Raw genomic sequence first — 24,736 nt, forward strand, 5'->3', positions numbered from 1 at the left:
TTAGAATATCGTTCTATATATTCGCGAAATCGAATATTCGTTTTTTTTCTTTTTTTTTTATTATATTTTTTTCTTTCCCACTTCCCTAAAGTTGTTCTTACCTGTCCTTTGGATTCCTGGCTTCCTGGCTGCTCCAGTCGGTGGAGTTTTCAACTTACTGCTATATTCCATATTAGCTAAATTACAATCTAATCTATATGTGTATTTTACGAAATTTCGCAATAGTCGCAATTGCGATGCGAGTAATATAACACGAAATATTCGCATGAAGATTTCAACTTAGCACTGCTATACTCCATATTCTAGCCTAATATGGAATCTAGCTGTGCTAAGTTAGCACTGCTATATTCCATATTAGGCTAGAATATGGAGTATAGCAGTGCTAAGTTGAAATCTTCATGCGAATATTTCGTGTTATATTAGTCGCATCGCAATTTCGACTTTTTCAAATGTTCTTAATATTGCTCTAACTTCGTCTTTTAGAAATTTCGTAATATTGCTCTAACTTCGTCTCTTAGAATATTACGAATATTCTAAAGGACGAAGTTAGAGCAATATTACGAAATTTCGTAAAATACACATATAGATTGTAATTTAGCTAATATAGTGCTATAATCCCTTTTTTTTCCTGTAATTTTTTTTGCCTCTTCTGAACTTAAGTTTTGTAAAATATGTACACTATTAAAAATTATTACTATAGCAGTATATTAGCTTAAATACAATCTATGTGTATTTTACGAAATTTCGTAATATTGCTCTAACTTCGTCTTTTAGAATATTACGAATATTCTAAAAGACGAAGTTAGAGCAATATTAAGAACATTTGCAAAAGTCGAAATTGCGATGCGAGTAATATAACACGAAATAGTCGCATGAAGATTTCAACTTAGCACAGCTATATTCCATATTCTAGCCTAATATGGAATATAGCAGTGCTAACTTAGCACAGCTATATTCCATATTAGGCTAGAATATGGAATATAGCAGTGCTAAGTTTAAATCTTCATGCGACTATTTCGTGTTATATTACTCGCATCGCAATTTTGACTTTTGCAAATGTTCTTAATATTGCTCTAACTTCGTCTTTTAGAATATTCGTAATATTCTAAGAGACGAAGTTAGAGCAATATTACGAAATTTCGTAAAATACACATATTAGCCTAGCCATAGTCATTAGCATAGGAACGTTGCCTTATACTATCAAGATAAATATTCGCAATATGCGAAAAAATAATTTCGCGATAATTGGAATAATTGCGAATATTCGATTTCGCCGAATATAACACGAATATTCATGCGAATATTCGCGAAATATCGCGAAATCGAATATGGCACCTCCCGCTCATCACTAGTCATCAGATGATGATGAGGAGGATGCGGATGACAAGAGGAACGTGGGGTCATCCTCATCCTCACTGGGGCTCCTCCACCGAGAACATCCGGCGGGCCATGGGTATGTGTGTGTGAGTGTGTATGTGCGTGCGTGTAAACCTTTATTGTATGTGCGTGTGTGTGGGGGCACGGGTGTTTGCGTACTAAAAAGTTAACAAAAAAAATGGACAAGTTAGGAAAAAGTTAGGCTGGTGGTGGGGGAGGGCTGGCGGTGGGAAGGCAAGTGGCAGGTCTAGGGTCTCAAAGCTGAAAAAAAAAAAAGTTTGAAAGTAATGGCAACTTGAATGACATAACCAGACATGGGAAAGATAATGATTAGTCAATATGATTTTGTGCATGAGGCCTTATCTGGAATTATCTAATTTAGCTAACAGTCTGTCCAGATTTGAGATCCAGAGTCTACATCGTGTTACCTAATAATCACCTTGGGAAGGCAAGTGGCAGGTCTAGGGTCTCAAAGCTGAAAAAAAAAAAAGTTTAGATGAAAGTGTTTTTTTTTTTTTTCCTGACTAACTTTTCCCTTCTATCCCTGCCTAACGGTGCCTCTCCCTCACTGACCCTTACCTACCTGGAGGGTGATGGGTGCAGGAGGGTGATGGGTGCCGATGGAGGGATCGCAGGAGCTGGTGCAGAACGGTGCTGCAGGGTGCGGGTGCTGAACAGGAAGAGGAGGGGTGAGAGGAGCGCTGGAAGTTTGAATCTCGCGCCTCTCTCCCTTCACCAATCAGCACCCTGGACAGCAGCATTCAGCACCAGGGCCAGCACCGCCTCTCCAAATGCACGGACTGTGATTGGTGGTGTGTAATCACACCACCGATCACAGTCTTTTTCCGGTTCGTCAGGTCACCGGAGACCCGAATGGACCGGAAACACAGCAAACCGCAGGTCTGAATTGACCTGCAGTTTTCTGCGATCGCTGATGCGGGTGGGGGGGGGGGGTCACATGACCCCCCCCGGCATTGTGACAGGATGCCGGTTGAATGATTTCAGCCGGCATCCTGTTCCGATTAACCCCTGCCGCGGCGCAATCGCGATTTAAACCCATGACGTACCGGTACGTCATGTGTCCTTAAGGACTTGGGAAACATGCCGTACCGGTACGTCATGTGTCCGTAAGGGGTTAAATAGTGTCAAGCCGTGCAGATGGTATGCAAACGGTCTCTTAGCAAGCTCTGCCTCTGATGCCACCAGATATAATATACTGTAGTACCCCCAAAATCCTGATATAGACCTCTCACCCAGCTTAGGCTTGTCTGGCAGGCTGTTCCAGCCCCATTCACAATAATGGGGACGGGCCTGAGATGCGGCCGCAGCACGGCAAACATGCAGAGAGGCGCCGTAACAGCCTGCCGGATCAGTCTAACGCCAGTGTGAAAAAAGCCTGAGCCAGCACTCTCTGCTCTGCAGATGAGGTGCTGGCTTAATTATTATCCAAGGACTCTTTAAAAGGTCGAACATTGACTTATAGGATAGCTGCCCTACATCTAATGGCATCATAAGTAGAGTTTGCTAACAGCTCATTTGCATATCTTCTTCCCAGAATTCCAGAGGAGCATTGCCTGGCCTGTAAGTCTCCTCACACCGATTAAGGCACTCTCCATAAGGAGATGTAGTACCCCCCAAAGACCATGTAGAGACACACGCCCAACAGGTATCACCCATCTGGACCTTCACTGCAAACTGCTAGCAATTCATAGGTTCTAACGGGAATAATAAAGGAATGGCATGTCATACAGTCATCAAAATAGATGCTCCAGAATTATTATTACTAAAAGAGACATATTAAGAGGGGTGACAGGTGCACTTTAAGTCTTTGAATAAAGTCTCATCAAGTAAATAAAAAAATGTATGAAATGCATTTTTCTTTTACTGTAGGGCTCTGAGGTGTCAAAATGCCCAAATCCAAATGAACAAACGTGTCTCACTTCATTTTTCCAGATTACCGCTATTTCCAGCTGCGAGCTCATTTGTACCAGGCCCGTGGCATTCTTCCTGCTGATGACAATGGTTTGTCCGATCCATTTGCTAGAGTCATATTTGGCAACTTATGTCAATCTACCAAGGTAAGAACAAATAATGTTCTATAGTCAGTAAAAAAAAACTTCATCCAAGCCATTGAAAAAAAATGTAATAATTTTTTCATTGAAATCTAGAATGTTTGCAAATGCCTCAATATCCTTGACATTTCGGAATGAAAGTAATGGCAACTTGAATGACATAACCAGACATGGGAAAGATAATGATTAGTCGATATGATTTTGTGCATGAGGCCTTATCTGGAATTATCTAATTTAGCTAACAGTCTGTCCAGATTTGAGATCCAGAGTCTACATCGTGTTACCTAATAATCATCTCATCAAGACATAACAGCTCAGGTCTATATTAGCAAGAAGGCGAGATCACTAACCACTGCCAGTATCTTCATTGTTGAAGCCGGGTTTATCCTTTGCCTTAGCTTAGATGCAATAATTACAAAATCAGACTTGATGAAGCTTGGAAAGCTTCTATGACCTGTTGACTTGCTCAGCTCATTTAAGTATTTTTGTATTAACCATTTCCTTTCTGTCTCTTTAGGTGATTGATGAGACTCTAGCGCCAATGTGGAACGAAATGCTAATCTATGACAATCTCCTTTTGGATGGCAATAAGGAAGACATAAAGAATGACCCTCCACTCATCATTATTAATATTTTCGACCAAGATAAATTTGTAAGTATAATGCACACATATTACGGTTAAGTCAGTACCTGTGAGAGACTTACAAAAGTCCTTATCACATTAAGGGTAACCTGTCATATTGAACACGATGTCCAGTCTGCGGGCAGAATGTTATAATGTAGAAGGAGCTGAGTAGATTGATGTATAGCCTTGTGGGAATAAGTGCAGTATAAAGGGTGTATTAGAGATCTCCATCAGGCAGATGATTGTCGGGAGGAAAGGGTTCTTTCCGGCAATCGTCTGCTCGCTAGTGGAGGAGACCGCTGCTTTTACATAGAGCAATCTCCTCTGCGGCATGGGGAGGAACGATCGCTATGCCATCACTTGTCCCGATATTGTAGGTTTGCCAGTGGCAGATCGTAATTAGACAGCACGATCTACCGTCGGCAAATCCTGATCTTTCAGCATGCTTTTGCTCGTTCATCGGGCAATCAGCGGTAGTATTACACTGCAAGAGGATTGTTAACGAACGTTCAGAAAATCTGCCCATGTAACAGACCATTAACTTGTTTCAATGAAACAGACATAGTTGTCAGTCACTAACTAGAAACAGCCACTTGACTCCTAAGCATAGAAATGCGACAAGTTACATTTAATGCAGCACATTTTTATTGGTCAAAGGTTTTTAATTAATTTTACTCACTTATATAGCGCTAACATATTCCGCAGTGCTTTACAGACAGAGGAGGAGCTCAAGACTCCCTATCAATATAGAAGGAAGGACCAGCACTGGTCCTTCCTTCTTTATTGCAAGTATTGGGACGTCTTCCCACTGACTCGTGCACCGCGTCTATTCCAGCAGTGCCGACCCTTTCCCACATAAGATTCCCTATCAATATGTCTTTGGAGTGTGGGAGAAAACCCACATAAACAGAACTCCATGAAGAACATACAGACTCCATGCAAATGTTGTTCTTGGTCAGATTTGATCCCAGGACCCCAGCGCTACAAGGCACCAGTGTTAACCAGTGGGCTAACCGCAGTGCTACCCAATATAGAAATGCTAACATCCAATTGGTCCAAATTAGAGAGGGATGAATTTCCCAAAATTCATTTCAGTCGAATGGACCATCAAATTCGATTCAATCTAAATGAAGTCAACCCAAATTGAAAGTGCCCGAATTGCTCTGAAAGGTCGTTTCTGACACTCTGACATCTCCAAAGAGTGTATCCAGCCCCAGGGGTGTAGCTAAAGGCTCATGGGCCCTGGTGCAAGAGTTCAGCTTGGGCCCCTCTTCCCTCTGTGCTTTGTGGCCAGGGACAGGGAAGCACATAGCCTTCATGCTGCCTGAGTGAAAAATTCAAACAGCATCCGCCACCATACCAAATTCTTGACCTAACCCCTTCTCTCCAGCCAGAGGATTATCTTGAACATTCTGGGCCCCAGTGCAAAATCTATGACAGAGCCCTCCCTGCAAGCATTTTCTATAATGCCAGTGTCTTTTTAGGTGGCACAAGAGTCTTTGCCCCCCCCCCCCCAGGCTCCTGGGCCCGGTAGCGACTGCTACCTCTGCACCCCCTATAGCTACGCCCCTGTCCAGCCCCTTTCAAGCTATTTAGTTTCAAAGATCATTATTATTTGAGATCATAGTAATAGAGATACTTCAATGCATTATTACATTTTGTGTCAATATTGGAAATATAGACAATTGCCATAAAGAAAAAGAATAACAAATACAACTGAGATCAATCCAGTAACAAAAAATGAGTAGTAAATAGCCCTGCATAGTACACATTTATCAAATTATAATGTGAAGGTGTATCTAAGCTTTCAAGCTATTTAACACCAAGACATGTCAAAGTGACAGTGACATATATGGCACCCGTTTTTGGTGGCGGATGCCTTCTTCTCTGTCTTCTGATCTATAAAATGGTGGCCAGTGTCTTGAGTGATTTGTGCCGAACAAATCACAAAAGTTTGGGATTTGGCGAATTTAGAATCTTTTGAGAAATTTGTAACATTCGATTAGTGTAGAAGCGATTTGCTCAAATAACTGTTTTAGAAGATTTACAATGAATGTAATCACCTTCATCAGTTATAGAATTTACATTGCTCTTCTCCAAACCTTCTTTAGTGCATTTTGATAACATAAAAATCTATATATCATTTTTACAAATTATAGGGGCAACCTGACTTTTTGGGCCGTGCCTTTGCAACTCCAATTGTAACACTATTAGAAGATGAGGATAATGAAGGAGATGGGCCGAAATATATCCAACCAGCTTTGCAATTCTTTGACATCTTTAAGAGTAATAAGAATGCCGGGGAGCTCATAGCTGCCTTTGAACTTATAGAACTTGAAAACAGAAGCTTTATGAGAGAGGTAAGTATGTCATAGAAATTAAATTATGAGCCATGAAATTATGAGCCATGAAGCCATGAAGTCCTATATGCAGTGGGAGCAACCAGTTTTTACTGAGAGCAAATATACTGTATATATATATATAAACGGGTGCAAATCCTTTCAAGGACCTGTGACCAAGGTCCCATTTACATATGTTGAAAAAAGATGGCAAAACTCCAAATTGTGATGAAAAAAAGTGGATGGTTTATTAACCCATCTGACAGCAACGTTTCAGCTCTCTCAATGGAGCCTGGATAAAGGCCAGGCTCCATCTTTCTTCAACATTATATATATATATATATATATATATATATATATATTTTCTCAATTCATTCATACTATACATACATGAACATGATTCTAAAGTGAACTATGTTGTGACTTATTTTTTTAGGAGCTGGATCAAGAAATACATTTATCACCTATGCATAAATGTAATAAATGTGTGATAGCTAGGGAGTCCGACTGCAGGGACCCCCATCGTTCTTGTATCCTCTGTTTGAATGGAACACTGGTCACACATGTTCACTGCCACTCCATTCAATGTCAATAAGACTGGCTGAGATAGACTGGGTACAGCGCCTCTGTCAATCCCCTAGACTTTGAATGGAATGGTAGTGCGCAAGCGAGACCTTCATTTCAAACAGGGAACATGGGACCACAGTTCTTGTTTAGTGGGGGTCCCACAGTTCTTAGTTTGTTGGGGTCCCAGCAGTAGGACCTCCAGCAATCATACATTTATCTCCTATCTTGTGGGAAAATTGTATTGCATGTGTAACTGGTTTTTTAGCATTGCACTGCTGGTTGAAGTATGTACCTTGCTTATTAAAGGGAATCTGTAAGTTCCAAATTCCCCCTCCACAAACTAGAGTTAGCGGTGTATAGTGTAAGTCATGCTGAGTCTGGGTATGTAATTTTTATCCTCGCGCTCACTCCTCTTTGAGTCCTCTCAATGCATTTACTGCTGGGTTGTCAGAGCACAGTGTAGGAATGCAAGTGAATATAAAGTAATTTACACTATACACAGTTTACTGTAGTTTTAAAGGGTGTTTTGGAGCTGACGGATTCTTTTTAATGTTTTCTTAACAATATATAAATAAATATATATATATATATAGATAGATATAGATATATACACACTCCTCAGCATTGAAATTGTAACACCAAGAAAGACAAGCCATTAATTTATGCAAATCGAAGAAGTAGCATGAGTCGTAGGATCTGCAGATGATCAAATTTTCAAGCACCTAGCTCCAATCTAAGGCACATTGAAGGAGCATAAAAGCCAGATTGAAACTTCAAAAATATGATCAAGGCATGTAGGATTATTGTGCAATGCAGGTTATCACCACTTGTTGCAAAATGAGAGGGACAGAATCATTGAAATAAGAAATCTTGGTTTATCATTCTGGAAGATGACTATGCGCCTAGACCAAGATGTCAGCACTGTTCAATGTTGCGTATTCTGAGGGTTGGATGAACAATAACAAACTGGAATGATAATAAGAGGTGCACAGAGGCGAACCTCTGCCCGGATGGATCATCTGATTAGACAAATGACGAGTAGCGATTCCGCAGTAGTACTATTCTGTACTGCAAGTGAAATTGCATCCCAAGCCTAGGGCAGCTAACAGTGTCTACACAAATAATCAGAAGAGGGTTTGCACGGCACTGGGCTATTAGCCCGTGTAGGGATTTGCTCTGGTAGGCAGGGTAAGCGGACGCAGTACAGAGGCAAAACCACGGTTGATAAACAAAAGTCAGTGTTTATTCACACACAAAAAAGGCAGGAAAAAAACACAATATTCGGCAGGGCCCTGGTGTTAATTCACACCGCAGGAATCCTCATGTTCATTCACACAGCAAAAGTCCACAGAACTCAAAGAAACACGTCACCTGGCAGTCCACAGCAGGCTCTAGGGTGCCTGGCTTCCAGCTGGCAGCTCTCATGCAGCTCTAAGGCTTGCAGTATGGCAGAACTCCACTATCACCTGGAGGTTCATTCCACACAAAGCTGAGCTGCTGGCTGGGTTTTTAAACCCCAGCCCAAAACCTGGCCTGGACGTGGGGAACAGCCACCCACCCTGCTCTTTGGATGCTCCCAATAAGAACCGGCCCGGATCGGCTTTTCAGCCACACTAAGAAAAAACTGTGTCAGCGAGCACTAGATGCGGCTGACACACAAAATAACCGGTTCCTATCTCACCGAGGCCAGGAACCTCGGTGACACGTACCTTCTGTCAATGACGGACCCCTGCGCTTTCCTACATACATCCCCCTTTGTTCAACCCTGAGGGGGTGAACACACGCCAAACAGTGTATTCGGGACAGGGCATCCGCGTTTCCCTGTAAACGGCCTGCCCTGTGTTCTACTGTAAACTTAAAGTTCTGTAGAGACAAGAACCATTTGGTGACCAGAGCATTCCTCTCTTTGGCCTGGCTCATCCACTTGAGAGGGGAGTGATCGGTCACCAGACTGAACTTCCTTCCCAACAGATAATAGCGGAGAGACTCGAGTGCCCACTTGATGGCCAGGCACTCTCTCTCCACTATACTGTACCGGGCCTTACGGCTGAGGAAAACAACGGGATGCTCCTCCCCGTTGACTTCCTGAGACAGTACAACACTGAGGCCTACTTCGGAGGCATCAGTCTGTACCACAAATTCCCTCTTGAAGTCGGGCGTCACCAAAACCGGGGACCCACACAGGGCCGACTTCAAAGCGGAGAAAGCCTCTTCCGCCTGGTCATTCCAGCGGACTGTCAACGGAGCCGATAAAGTGGCAAAATGGGGGACAAACCTCATGTAATAGCCCACCATTCCCAGGAACTACTTTACTTGTCTAGAGGTGGCAGGTCGGGGCCAATTCCGTATCGACTCTATTTTGCTCACTTGGGGTTTAATGACTCCGCGCCCAATGACATACCCAAGGTATTTAGTCTCCTCTAACCGTATCACACATTTCTTTGGGTTAGCTGTTAGTCCCGCCTTTCGAAGGGAGTCAACTACGGCCTGTACTTTGGGCAGGTGACTTTCCCAGTCGGTACTGTGAATGATAATATCGTCCAGGTAAGCCGAGGCGTACCGCCGCTGTGGACGAAGTACAATATCCATTAGACGTTGGAAAGTGGCGGGGGCGCCATGCAGGCCAAAGGGTAACACCTTATATTGGTACAGCCACTCTGGTGTGATGAAGGCAGTTTTCTCTTTGGCAGCCTACGTCAAGGGTTCCTGCCAGTACCCTTTGGTGAGGTCCAGAACAGAAAAATACCTGGCTTGACCTAATTTCTCAATTAGTTCATCCACCCGAGGCATTGGATATGCATCGAACTTTGATATTTAGTTTAATTTCCGAAAATCGTTACAAAATCGTAACATCCCGTCTGGCTTGGGAATTAAGACTATAGGACTGGCCCACTCACTTTTAGACTCCTCAATGACGTCCAGCCGCAACATGAGTTGCACTTCCTCCGAGATGGCATTTCGTCGAGCCTCGGGTACTCGGTATGGCTTTAACCGGATTTTTGCCTGAGGCTCAGTGACAATGTCATGTTGAATTACGGAAGTGCGTCCAGGGAGGTCTGAGAACACATCCGTGTTCCGACTAACGAACTCCCTGGTTTGCTGAGCCTGTTTAGAGAAGAGGCTGTCAGCAATTTTTATTGTGGCAACCGCTTCCCTTGCATCAGACATAGGAGCCGGAATCTCTTGTCCAAGAAAGCCCGGCCGCGGACTGTCTTCCATACAGGTTTCCCTATCCTTCCAAGGTTTTAGCAAATTAACATGGTAAATCTGCTCTGGCTTTTGCCTCCCCGGCTGGTGTACCTTGTAATTTACCTCTCCAATTTTTTCACGTACCTCGTAGGGCCCCTGCCACCTGGCTAGGAACTTACTGTCCATGGTCGGCACCAGAACCAAAACCCGATCACCCGGGTTAAAGTTCCGGACCCGAGCCTGCCGATTATAGATCCGACTCTGGGCTCGCTGAGACGGCCTCCATATGTTCCCTGACAAGAGGCAAAATGGTCTCTATCCGCTGTTGCATCTTGACAACATATTCCAGGACGCTTTTATGCGGAGTGGGTTGTTGTTCCCATGCCTCTTTGGCTACGTCCAACAAGCCATGAGGATGCCTGCCATATAGAAATTCGAAGGGCGAGAACCCAGTAGAGGCCTGGGGCACCTCTCGCACTGCGAACATGAGATAAGGCAGAAGAAGGTCCCAATCCTTTCCATCTTTGGTCACCACCCTTTTTAACATAGTTTTTAGAGTTTTGCTAAACCTTTCAACCAGTCCGTTCGTTTGTGGATGGTACACGGACGTCCATAACTGTTTAATACGCAGCAACTTGCAGAGTTCCCTCGTGATCTTGGACATAAAAGGGGTCCCCTTGTAAGTCAGGACCTCTTTAGGTAGCCCCACTTGGGAGAACATCTCCATTAGCTCTTTAGCTATAAGTTTTGCCGATGTATGTCGCAGTGGCACTGCCTCCGGGTACCGAGTAGCGTAATCAAGGACAACCAAAATGTGTTGGTGTCCCCTAGCGGACTTCAGTACAGGACCTACCAGGTCCATAGCGATTCGCTCAAATGGTACCTCGATGAACGGGAGGGGTACCAAGGGACTGCGAAAAAGGTGCTGGGGGCTAGTTGCCTGGCAGGTCAGGTAAGACTTACAGAACTCGTCCACCTTTTTAAACACACTGGGCCGGTAAAACCATTGTAGTATCCGGTCCTGTGTTTTCTGCATTCCCAGATGACCCCCGAGAACATGCTGGTGGGCTAACTCTAACACGAGTTTGCGATAAGCCTGGGGCACCAACAACTGTTCAACGGATTCACCTCGCAGCTGATTTACCCGATACAACATATCCTCATGGACCACAAAATGGGGGAACACCGACTCTGCCCCTGGTTGTTGTGGTTCACCATCTATTATTAGTACATTTTCCCAGGCTCGGGACAAGGTTGGATCCCGGTGTTGCGCGGTACCAAAATTATCCCCGGAGACATTGAGGTCTGCCAGCTCAGGCCCCGGCGGCAGGTCCTCCATGTCTCCCACCATTACACTCAGCGGCGTTGTCTCCTCCTCTTCCACCGAAGTGGTGGTCACCCCTACTGCTGGACCTTCGGACACAGGTTCCCAGGTCCTGGTCTCCCCCCTGAGCCGGGCCACTCTGCTAGGGTTACATCTGTCTCACACGTATCAGTCACTCTCGGAACAGGCCACCGAGGTGGAGGTGGGTTGCAACAGCCACCTCGTGGATCCACCTACCGGAAACCGTAGGCAGAGACACCATAGCAGTAGGGTAGTCTTATAAGTCCCCATGGATACACATGACTCCGACCTTATGGCCGGTGTACTCAGTGGAACATACCAGGGAAGCCCTTACCAGGGTCACCAGACTTCCTGAGTCCAACAGAGCCTCCGCTGGAGTGTCTCCCACCTCAACCTGGCACAGGTGGAACAGAGACTCCGGAGCACCCACTGCACACAGTTTCCTGGCATATAACGATTGACGGAAGCCATAGTTCGTGGCCATGGGTTCCCCCTGACGTGGACAGTCCGCTCGAACATGGCCTGGCTCCTGACACCTCCAGCAGATTATTGGAGCGGGGTCCACAGGGGTTACATCCCGGGCGTGTTTAGTGGGCACCAGTTGCTGGGTCCGGGGTGAAGAGTTACGGGATCTGACTGCCCCCCTCCCAACAGAACCCCCCTGTAAGTTCCGGGTAGCCTCATAGCGCTCAACCAGGTCGACCATCAATTTAGCAGTGGGGCTCAACACGTCGGGTTGAACCCCCACTGATGCACCCGCTGGGCCCGGACCAGCACATTCACCCCCAGTCTTGCCAAAATCTCCCCCTTTACCTTTGGGTAGTCGGCCGCTTGATCGTCCGGCAAGTCGAAAAACACCTGCTGGGACTCTGACGTCAGAAAAGGAGCGACGACCTCTGCCCTCTGGTCTTGGGGCAGCTTTTCCCTGGTGGCCACTTTTTCATACATCGCCAGGTAGGTCTCGACGTCATCTGCGGGGGTCATTTTAGGGATCGCTGCACGTACTGCTTTCCGGGCATCGTGTACGCTTAGGATTGCTCCTGCTGTCTGCAAAGCCATTACATGTTGTAGCAGCAACTGGTTGGTCTCCTGCTGCTGCTTATTAGCCTTGTGTTGCTGCAGGTTAGCCTTCACGAGGGCCTTCATAACAGCCTCCATTTCGTCACGTGACACCGGTTTGAATCTAGCCGGTTTGATAAATGACATACAACCATGTGCAAACCAAAAATATTTCGGCGTTCACGCCAGCCTAACTGCTCTTGGCCGCTCTAAGCCACCAATTGTAGGGATTTGCTCTGGTAGGCAGGGTAAGCGGACGCAGTACAGAGGTAAAACCGCGGTTGAAAAGCAAAAGTCAGTGTTTATTCACACAAAAAAAGGCAGGAAAAAAACACAATACTTGGCAGGGCCCTGGTGTTAATTCACACCGCAGGAATCCTCGTGTTAATTCACACAGCAAAAGTCCACAGAACTCAAAGAAACACGTCACCTGGCAGTCCACAGCAGGGTTTAGGGCGCCTGGCTTCCAGCTGGCAGCTCTCATGCAGCTCTCAGCCTTGCAGTATGGCAGAACTCCTCAGCTCCCAAAACACAGAGCTCCACTATCACCTGGAGGTTTATTCCACACCCAGCTGAGCTGCTGGCTGGGTTTTTAAACCCCAGCCCAAAACCTGGCCTGCTCTTTTCAGCCACACTAAGAAAAAACAGTGTCAGGGAGCACTAGCTGCGGCTGACACACAAAATAACCAGTTCCTATCTCACCGAGGCCAGGAACCTCGGTGACACGTACCTTCTGTCAATGACGGACCCCTGCGCCTTCCTACATCAGATATTCAGCTACAGTTGGTCCATTGAACTCACACCACCAGTCTCAAAGGTTGTTATGGTGCCCAGCAAGATGGCAATGGAGGCCAGAATAGAGATCTAACATCTTCAATGATGACTCCTGCTCTTGTCTCAGAAACAATGATAGTCACAAATAGGTCTGGAGACCAGGGAAATTTCACACTGGTCCTACTTCCGGGGACTAGACTCCTCTAGTCTTCATTTCAGGTACACGAATGGCTCAGCATTACATTGATTTGGTCGTGAACCCAGAGGTATGGCTATTTCTCTGAAGTTTCCCAGGAGCTGTTGTTAAACAGGACAATGCCAGGCCACATGTTTGTGTCACTGTGAGCAGCCTGCGTGGCCTAAGGTTGGTTTCACATGCACAAGTTAAATGCATTTAATGACAGCATTATGTCAGTGTTATACAATACGTTCCAGAACTCTAAGGGTTACATAGCATCATAAATCAATATAATGCTTTGCGATCCTATCAGTGCTACGTAGGTCAGGACGGGCTCTAGCAGACACACGCAGCGAGTTCAATGCATTGCATCTTCAGACTTGTCTCCCTTCAAACACATCTACGACTTTATTAGTTGGCAATGGTAAAGGGAGCTGCCAGCAGCGGATCTTGATGATTTGCGTGCCACAAGTGCATTCAGCATGGCAGAACATTCCTCAGACAATCATTAATAACCTAATTGACAGCATGTCAAGGCGTGTATTTCGGCATATGGCACTCATATTTAATACTAAACCAGATTTTTTGAATAATTTGGTTCTTTTTTTTAGCAGTTACATATAACATGTCTATTAATCCAGTGATTTCCATATTTCCATGACTTTTCCTTTGTAGAGGCACAACTTCAATGTCAAGGAGTATATATAAGAGATAAGTAGCTTTTAAACTTGTTTTGTTCCTATTAAAGGGGTTAATCATTCCTGTAGCATTGATGGTCTATACTCAGAACGGGAGAAGTTCTGCAGTTACAAGCTTTGTCCCACTGCACAATGTACAGACCTGCATAATTCTGGTATCAACTTCTGGCACCGTTGTTACTACAGAACAGGTAGATCTTTGGAGGTGCAAGGTGTCGAACAGAGCCGATCAGATATTGGTCACCTACCCTGAGGATAGGCCATCAATAGTAAAGGAGTGGACAACCCCTTTAAGGTGTGCAAAAATAGTTGCACTGTACAAACATGTAACATCTGGGTTATTTTTCCCTTTCATTAAATCACTGTAGCCAGCAATACCAGAGTGTGTGACACTAAGAGAACCTGAGTTTGCAGATGATTCAATGGAACGTTACATCATTCCACAAGGAATTCGTCCAGTCCTTAAGGAATTCAGAATAGAGGTAATATTTCAGTACTGTCCATGAATCTGTAGAATGGCGAATATATTCCTCATAAAGGGAACATTGTGGTAGTTTTGTTCATATCTCATTCATTTAAACTTTGCTCCAATTGTAAAAATCCCTATCCAACTACATAAAATACAGAGACAGCACAAGTGGAATAGAATAGAAAACATCCTGCCATTCTTTACAGCCTATTTTACAAATTTAGGTGTCACTGCTAAAGGAGTCAACACTGGACAAGATGTCCTGAACACACAGAGAATGCATTCATGATCCCATAATGCACATATCAATGAAAATGCGACTGCAGCTGTCCTCCCTAGTTCTCTAGATTCATGGAGTAGTGGTGATGATAAGACCATAGTATAGTTATTTGTTTAATTAGGGTTGGGCGATTTTGCAAAAAAAAAAAAATCATGATTATTTTCAATTTAAAGACGATTATCAATTTTTCTCAATTATTTTCTGTAAAAAAATATTAAAAATAGTGCCGCCATAATAGCAATCTTTTGGTCACCTTCCCTTACAAAAAGCATAATATCAAGTGGTCAAAATGTATGTACCTCAAAATGGTAGCTATGAAAACATCACCTCATTCCACAAAAAACAAGCCCTCACACAAGAACATTGAAAGAAAAAAAATATATGGCTCTCAGAAAATGGCGATGCAAAACCATGATTTTTTTTTGTCCAAAAATGTTTTGAGTTAAAGCGGTAAAAAATGATATAAAATTGGTATGTCTGTAATCATAGTGACCAGCCGAATAAACCTAAAGTAATTTTTCCCGCACGGTGAACGCCGCAATAACAAAACCCAAAAATCAATGGCAGAGATGTAGCCTTTCTTTATCCTGCTTCTCAAAAAGTGTAATAAAAAGTAATCAGAAAGTTGTATGTACAGTAAAATAGTACCAATGATCATGACAACTCATCCCAAAAAAATAGCCCTCACACAGCTCTGTCGAGAGAAAAATAAAAAATTAATGGTTGTCAGAAAATAACTACACTGGCATTCCAGAAGTGGTTCGAAAGCAACATGGCGCCCATAAGCCAATCCATCAAAATATGCTCTGCAAAAGCCAAAAGCCAAATCCTGCAGCATACCCAGTTTAGGTCCACATTTATGGCATTTCATTATCCAGTAGAACTCACCTAAAAATTTAAAGGGCATGGTTTGCCTTAGATTGCACAAACTGGGCACAGCATATTGGCAACTAAAATGCCATATCATTGGAAAAATTGCAATTTTAATTTTTCACAGTCCCACTGATCATTCATTTCTGAAAATTACCTGTCATCCAAAGGCTTACTCCAACTCTTAATAAATACCTTTCCAAAAATTGAGTCACATCTTGTGGGTTCTATTTATTATTTCACCCCAGGGCCTCTACAGTTATCAGCACAAGATGCGTAAATCACCACATTGGGCCCCAAATGCACATGCTGTTCTTTTACTCCTGAACCCTGTTGTATGTACAGACGAAAGATTAGGGCAATGTAAAGGGTGTTTCTGCTTGCTTTACACACTAACATACACTGGGCACAACATAATGGGCACTGAAATTTCATATTACACTTTGCATCTTCTGTGAAATTTTGCAAAACACATGTGGGGTCAAAATGTTCACTACACCCATAGGTACATTATTTGAGGGATTTCTAAAATTGGGTCACTTCTTGGGGGCTTTTTATTTAACTTCAGAGCCTCTCCAGTTGTTGACCAGTGCTGTATAAATCACCAAACTAGGCCTCAAATGCACATGGTGCTCTTTCTCTTCTGAACCCTGCCGTGTGCCCAAACAGCAGTTTATGACCACATGTTGGGTGTTGCTGTATTCAGGAGAAAATTGTGAGGTTCTTTTTCGCCTGTTATGCCTTTTGAGAATTAATAGTTTTTATTTTAACACCCAAGTGTTTCTAAATTCTATAGAATGCTTGTTGAGTCAAAGTGCTCACTACACCCCTTGAAAAATTCCTTGAGGTAACTTTTAGGACTTTCCACTGTAAGGGTACCTCAGGATCTTATTAAATGGGACATTGTGCCCAAAAGAAAAACTGTCCAGAAAAATCTGCCCTCCAAAAATCATGTGGTGCTCCTTCTCATCTGAGACCTGCAGTGTGCCGATACAGCAATTTGTGTCCACATACAGGGTGTTTCTGTAAACTGCAGAATCAGGGTAATAAATGGATAATAAATATTGAGGTTTTTCTGTTAACCCTTACTGCATTACGGGAAAAATGGATTCAAATCGAAAATGTTTAAATTTCACCTCCATTTTGTTTTAATTCCCATGGAACACCTAAAGGGCTAACAATTTTTCTAAAATCAGTTTTGAATAAATTGAGGTGTGTAGTTTCTAAAATGCGATCATGTATGGGTGGTTTCTACTATGTAATCCCCTCAAAGTTAATTCAGAATTAAATTGTTCCTTTAAGACCCTTTTGGAAATGTTCTTGAAAATTCTAAAAATTGCTTCTCAAAGTCTAAGCCTTCTCTCTTGTTAAAAAAATAAAATGACATTTATAAAATTATGCCAATATAAAGCAAATATATATTGAATAATAATGAATGAGTGAGTCATCACTATCTGAGTAAAAATGTTAAAAATAGTGAATTTTTCCAATTTTCTGAATATTTTGGATTATTTTTTTTTTTTTTACAAATACGTCACAAGAAAACAATGTCAGAATGGCTTGGATAAGTAAAAGCATTCCAAAGCTATTACCAAATAAAGTGACAAGTCAGATTTGTAAAATTTAACTGTGTCCTTAAAGGAGTTATCCCATGATTGTGAATGTAAAAAATTAAAATGAGACATCATATTGTACGTGACAATCTCTTTCTTAGAAAACTAGAACTAGCCCTGTACCTCATATGGATCCAGATATCTCCTCATTCATTGTTCCATTTTCACTGTTAGATTTATATCATGCTGGCAGCTCAGGGGCATGTCTAGCTCAGGGGATGTGTCCTTTCTTCTGCAGCTCTCTCCCTATCACAGCCCAGGAGGCAGCTAAGGCTGGGTTCACACCTGAACGTATTCGATAAGCGATTTTTACAGACGTTTTTATCGGGCGTTTTTGAGGCGTATTTTGGGGCGTTTTTGTATTTTGTAGTACGCGCGTTTGTGTGATTAACCACAGAGGCATCCAATTAAAAACAGCCACAATACGCGTGACAATACACCCCAAAGAAGCTCCTGTACTTCTTGGGGCGTAGGGCGTTTTACAGCGCGTTCGTACGCGCTGTAAAACGCTCAGGTGAGAACCATGCCCATAGGGAAACATTGGTTTTTGCCTGTTGAGTGTTTTACAGCGAGTAGGAACGCGCTGTAAAACGCTCAGGTGTGAACCTAGCCTAAAGGATGGAAGTGAGCAAAAAACAGCAGGTGGTGCTATACATATACATTTTATTGATTAACTCAGTGGCTATAATACATTTTTAATTACATGCAATTACAAAAGTATTCAGTTTCAGGTACTGGTTTGGAAACTGCAGAATATTTTTCATTGGACATACCCTTGAAGGTTAAAATGGCTGGGTCTTGAAAGGGTTAAAGTAAAATCCATGTTTTCTGTAAAACTTAGTTTTCATATTTGTAGATTCTTTGCATATATGAATTTTCAGATACTTTTCTGGGGATTGCGAGATTTAAAGAGGATACACTTATTTGAAGTTGAGCAGCCTCAGGTGCGGATTGAATGCTCAGGAAAAATAGTGGAATCTGAAGTTATATTGAGCTACAAAGAATTCCCAAATTTCACTGAACTTGTGAAATGTGTGGATGTGGTGAGTAGGATATAAAAAGATTAAAAACCTCACAGCTAAGGCTACTTTCACACCTGCGTTTAGGTGCGGATCAGTCTGGTATCGGCACAGACGGATCCGCACCTATAATGCAAACGCTTGTATCCGTTCAGAACGGATTTGTTTGCATTACCATATTTTGTTCATGATAATGCAAACGGATCCGTTTTGACTTACATTGAAAGTCAATGGGAGGCGGATCCGTTTTCAATTGCACCATATTGTGTCAGTAAAAACAGATCCGTCCCCATTGACTTACATTGTAAGTCAGGACGGATCCGTTTGGCTCAGTTTCGTCAGACGGACATCAAAACGCTGCAAGCAGCGTTTTGGTGTCCGCCTCCAGAGCTGAATGGAGGCTGTACGGAGGCAAACTGGTGCATTCTGAACGGATCCTTATCCATTCAGAATGCATTGGGGCTGAACTGATCCGTTTTGGGACCGCTTGTGAGAGCCTTGAAACGAATCTCACAGGCGGACCCAGAAACGGCAGTAGCCTAAAGAGTGAGACCAAGATACTAAAAAGTATCTATCTATCTATCTATCTATCTATCTATCTATCTATCTATCTATCTATCTATCTATCTATCTATCTATCTATCTATCTATCCTATATTATCATCTATCTATCTATCTATCTATCTATCTATCTATCTATCTATCTATCTCATATCTATCTATCTATCTATCTATCTCATATCTATCTCATATCTATCTATCATTTTACATCTGTGTTTACAAGTCCTCCCAGCATATACACTCACCTAAAGAATTATTATGAACACCTGTTCTATTTCTCATTAATGCAATTATCTAGTCAACCAATCAAATGGCAGTTGCTTCAATGCATTTAGGGGTGTGGTCCTGGTCAAGACAATCTCCTGAACTCCAAACTGAATGTCAGAATGGGAAAGAAAGGTGATTTAAGCAATTTTGAGCGTGGCATGGCTGTTGGTGCCAGACAGGCCGGTCTGAGTATTTCACAATCTGCTCAGTTACTTGGATATTCACGCACAACCATTTCTAGGGTTTACAAAGAATGGTGTGAAAAGGGAAAAACATCCAGTATGCGGCAGTCCTGTGGGCGAAAATGCCTTGTTGATGCTAGAGGTCAGAGGAGAATGGGCCGACTGATTCAAGCTGATAGAAGAGCAACGTGACTGAAATAACCACTCGTTACAACCGAGGTATGCAGCAAAGCATTTGTGAAGCCACAACACACACAACCTTGAGGCGGATGGGCTACAGCAGCAGAAGACCCCACCGGGTACCACTCATCTGCACTACAAATAGGAAAAAGAGGCTACAATTTGAACCAGCTCACCAAAATTGGACTGTTGAAGACTGGAAAAATGTGCCTGGTCTGATGAGTCTCGATTTCTGTTGAGACATTCAAATGGTAGAGTCCGAATTTGGCGTAAACAGAATGAGAACATGTATCCATCATGGCTTGTTACCACTGTGCAGGCTGGTGGTGGTGGTGTAATGGTGTGGGGGATGTTTTCTGGGCACACTTTAGGCCCCTTAGTGCCAATTGGGCATCGTTTAAATGCCACGGGCTACCTGAGCATTGTTTCTGACCATGTCCATCCCTTCATGACCACCATGTACCCATCCTCTGATGGCTACTTCCAGCAGGATAATGCACCATGTCACAAAGCTCGAATCATTTCAAATTAGTTTCTTGAACATGACAATGAGCTCACTGTACTAAAATGGCCCCCACAGTCACCAGATCTCAACCCAATAGAGCATCTTTGGGATGTGGTGGAACGGGAGCTTCGTGCCCTGGATGTGCATCCCTCAAATCTCCATCAACTGCAAGATGCTATCCTATCAATATGGGCCAACATTTCTAAAGAATGCTATCAGCACCTTGTTGAATCAATGCCACGTAGAATTAAGGCAGTTCTGAATGCAAAAGGGGGTCCAACACCGTATTAGTATGGTGTTCCTAATAATTCTTTAGGTGAGTGTATATATATATATAAATATATGAGAGAGAGAGAGAGAGAGAAATACTGAAAAACTGACAGAATTCTATCAATGTAATCCCAGGAGCTTCCAGAACAAGTTTACCTCCACCCACCTCTGAGTATCTTTGTGGTGGAAAAACGAGCATTTGGCCGCTCTGTGATGGTTGGATCTACAATGGTGTCTCATCTTATGAAGTTTGCACCAAAGGAATTGGAAGAAATCAGTGAAGAAACTGAAGATAAACCCAAGCGTAAGAATTGCATTATAGTTATATATATATATTTATTTTTTTGTGAAGGGCTAGAAAATAAATAAGAAACATTATCATGTGCGAATTAGGATAAGCAAATCGATTCTACTGATTTGGGATTCTAAGTAACCCACATTTTTTGTGATTTGTTTCAAGCGAAAGACAGCGAGGGAGAGAGAGCCTAGCCTAGCCTTGGGGGGAAGGGTTAAGGTCTTGAACTATGAGCGAATGTTATCTGAGTGGGCTGTGAGATTCAAATATGGTTTGAAGTTTTACCATGTCACAGGTGATTAGAGTCTTAAGCTGGAATGTGAGAGGGATGGCTGATGCACGGAAAAGACTGTGTATTTTCCAGTATCTGGGGCGGTTTCAGCCGGCTATATGTTGCCTTCAGGAAACGCATTTGACTGGAGAAAATTTACACTGGATGAATAAAAATTGGGTGATCCATGCGTTACATTCAACTCATTCCTCTCATTCTAGAGGTGTAAGTATGATTGTGCATAGTAGTATCAGGTATGAACATATGCAGGAATGTGTGGATGCTGAGGGTAGATATGTGTGTGTTGTGTGTAAGGTGGATGGAATACAGGTGGTGCTGGTGTCTGTGTATGTGCCTCCACCGTTTGCTTCTCCGTTAATAAGAGAGATTATGGATTTTGTGGCGGACTTCCCTGGGCTGCCGTGGCTGTTGGTTGGGGACTTTAATTGCACGCTGAATGACTCCCTAGATAGATGCCGGGTGGAGGGAGCAGGTGGTTCACCGGGGAGTGCGGCTCTCAGGAATATTTTGGGTGAGGTAGGAGTACTGGATGTATGGAGATTGCGTAATCCAGATAAGCGTGAATTCTCGTGTAGATCCGCCACGCACCATTCGCTATCGCGTATAGATTTGGCCCTTGTTAATGATATAATGCTACCACTAGTTAAGGATGTCGTCTATCATCCTCGGTCGTTGTCGGACCATTCTCTGGTGCAGATTGACTTGCGCCTGGGGGTGCTCGGACAGGGACCAAGGCTGTGGAAGTGTAATCCTCATTGGCTGAATGTGTTGGGTGACCTGTCTGGGATCTCTCTGGAAATTAAGGAATTTTTCGATATCAATATAGGGTCGGCTTCGATACCAGGTGTATGGGACGCCATGAAAGCATTCCTGAGGGGAGTTCTGATGAAAGAAATTAACAAGCATAAATCCAGATCCAGAGAGGCGGATGTCAAGGCGCATGTACTAGTGGCTGAGGCTGAGAGAGAATTTAGTAGATCCCCCACCATGGTTAGTAGTGAGGCGCTGGAGGTAGCCCAGGAGCAGTTGAGATGTCATCTGGTCCAGGCCGCAGATAGAAAAAGAAGCTTTTATCGTCAGAGATCTTTTGAGGAAGGAGAGAAGGTGGGTCATTTGTTGTCGGTGGTCTCGCAGGCCCAGAGGGGCTCCTCTGGTATTCAGGAATTGAGAGATGACATGGGGAACAGTTGCCAGGACACAAAAGGAATATTAGATATTTTAAAAAGCTTTTATGTATCTCTATATACTTCCACTGGATCTAGTTCTGATGAGGCCCTGAATGATTTCCTAGGGGAGGCGCAGTTATCGGTGTTGTCAGAAGAAGATAGAGAGAGGCTAGAGGAGCCGATTACACTTGAGAACTGGAAGCTGCACTTGGGGACATGGCAAGTGGTAAGGCGCCTGGAGCTGATGGTCTCCCAGTAGAGGTATACAAAAAGCTGCAGGGGATATTACTCCCTGAATTGCTTAAGGTGTTTGAACACTCATTGGAGGCAGGTTCGCTACCACATTCGATGCAGGAAGCTATAATTGTGGTTTTACCTAAACCTGGAAAGGATCCTAAAATACCGGATTCCTACAGGCCAATTTCACTTCTCACGGCTGATGTTAAGCTCCTGGCGAAGGTGTTGGCGAACAGGCTGTCCAAGGTAATTCTGACCATAGTACACCCGGTCCAGACGGGATTTATGCCAGGAAAATCGACGGCTATTAATCTTCGTAGGCTGTACACTAGTTTAAATATTCCGGCGGACAACAGTGGTGACAGGGCCTTGCTTGCGCTTGACGCCGCTAAGGCGTTTGACAGTGTGGAATGGAGGTATTTGTGGGGGGTCCTGAGAACTATGGGCTTTGGTGAGCGGTTCATTCAGTGGGTACAGGTTCTGTATTCTAGTCCTAAGGCGAGAATTAGAGCTAATGGAGGGTTGTCAGACTGTTTTCCCCTTGCCAGGGGTTCCAGGCAGGGATGCCCACTGTCGCCCTTATTGTTTGCTCTTGCAATAGAGCCGCTTGCGGCACATATTCGCTTATCGACAAGTATAGAGGGGTTTAGATACGGCGAGCTGCACAATAAAGTGGCTATGTACGCTGATGATACTCTACTTTTCTTGGGCGATACTGGTGCGTCTCTGGATGCGGCCATGGCATTGATTGACAGATTTGGTAGCTTTTCTGGACTGCGGATAAACTGGCAGAAATCCTCTTTGATGCCAATTGACGGGCAGGCCCTGGCAGGCAGACAAGTAGATAGTTTGGTGCCCTGGGTGGATAAATTTAAATATCTGGGATTACATATAACACCGAGGCTAGCGGATTTTGAAGAACTAAATCTGTCCCCATTGCTAGCTATTTTTAGGCTTAAAGTGAGGTCATGGTGTAGACTCTTTCTTTCGGTGGTAGGTAGAGTTAACCTTTTAAAAATGGTTATGATGCCCCAACTGTTATATATACTGAATAATGCTCCAGTTTGGATCCCTCTGGATAGATTCAAGAAAATTCACTCTATATTTAGAGATCTTACTTGGAAGTATGGACAGGCTAGGATCAAACTGGAGACATTGCAGTATTCTAAGTCGGAAGGGGGCCTAGCTGTCCCTAACGCATGGATTTATTTTTTGGCTTCCCAATGTCAGCATTTTAAGGGATGGATTGATCTACAAGCACCGGACATGACTGGGCAGATATTGCAGCATTGGTTGGGCAGTCGTGACCTCATGGGCATTCTGGAGGGCTCAGGAATGCATGCAGGGAGGGAAAAACTCCCTCTTATTGAACTTATGAAAAAAGTTTGGGCAAAGGTGAAGCTGCTAAGAGGAGTGGGAGGTATTAGTGAACTTTCCCCTATTGGAAAGAACCACTTGTTGCCAGAACTATTTGCCATACCAGGACTTAGGAACTGGGAAACTTATGGAGTGACGAGAATTGGACAATTAATTAAGGACAAGATATATAAGTCATTTCAAAACCTGCAGCAGGAATTTAATATCCCTAGGGAGTGGTTCTATAAATATCTTCAAATAAGACATGCCCTTGAGGTCACGTTGCGGAAAGGATGTGAGATAGCTCAAATGGAGGTGGTTCATAAGCTTGTTCTTCCGTCAGGTGGGGGAATAAGAGGGTTAATATCACAGGTGTATGCTCTCCTACTGGAAAATTTTTTAGAGGGATATCCGCTTTCAAGAATGAAAAAATGGGAGGCTGACGTGGGAGATATGTCTAAGGATAAGTGGGAAGATATATTAGAAGCAGTCCCCAAGGTGTCCTTAAGTGAACAGGGCAAACTGTCCCAACTATTTATCATACATAGAGTGTACAAAACACCGGTGTTCCTGAAAAAGATAGGAGTAAGAAGTGATGACAAGTGCCCAAAGTGTATGGAAGATGGTGCAGACTTGTTGCATATGCTGTGGTCTTGTCCAGTAGTTGGTAATTATTGGGAGGAAGTTAGAAATATGATTAATAGTAAACTGACATTGGAAATTCAAAAAGATCCTAAGGTGTGTATTCTGGGGTATGTGTCTGAAATTGGAGGGAATGAACCGGTTAGGGTTGCTGTGGGGAGATTGCTATATGTGGCCAGGAAACTGATTGCTATGAGGTGGATCCAGGGGAGTCCGCCCACACTGAGTGAGTTTGAGCGGAAGGTGCATGACATGCTGATACTCGAAAAAGGGGTGTATGTGAAGAGAGGGTGTCCTCAGAAGTTCGAT

General features: G+C 43.5%; 1 protein-coding gene across 1 annotated transcript in view; it reads left to right on the top strand.

Moving 5' to 3' along the window:
• LOC121003167 (fer-1-like protein 4) overlaps nucleotides 1-24,736 on the top strand; it is a 144,940-nt gene that overhangs the window by 45,117 nt on the left and 75,087 nt on the right. The window contains exons 13-18 of the mRNA XM_040434794.1: nucleotides 3,331-3,455; nucleotides 3,967-4,101; nucleotides 6,234-6,434; nucleotides 14,592-14,705; nucleotides 18,337-18,498; nucleotides 20,575-20,743. Coding sequence (XP_040290728.1) covers nucleotides 3,331-3,455; nucleotides 3,967-4,101; nucleotides 6,234-6,434; nucleotides 14,592-14,705; nucleotides 18,337-18,498; nucleotides 20,575-20,743 — 906 coding nt within the window. The remainder of the gene's footprint in view (nucleotides 1-3,330; nucleotides 3,456-3,966; nucleotides 4,102-6,233; nucleotides 6,435-14,591; nucleotides 14,706-18,336; nucleotides 18,499-20,574; nucleotides 20,744-24,736) is intronic.

The sequence above is a fragment of the Bufo bufo genome, chromosome 6 (genome assembly GCF_905171765.1).
Source record: "Bufo bufo chromosome 6, aBufBuf1.1, whole genome shotgun sequence".
NCBI lineage: Eukaryota > Metazoa > Chordata > Amphibia > Anura > Bufonidae > Bufo > Bufo bufo.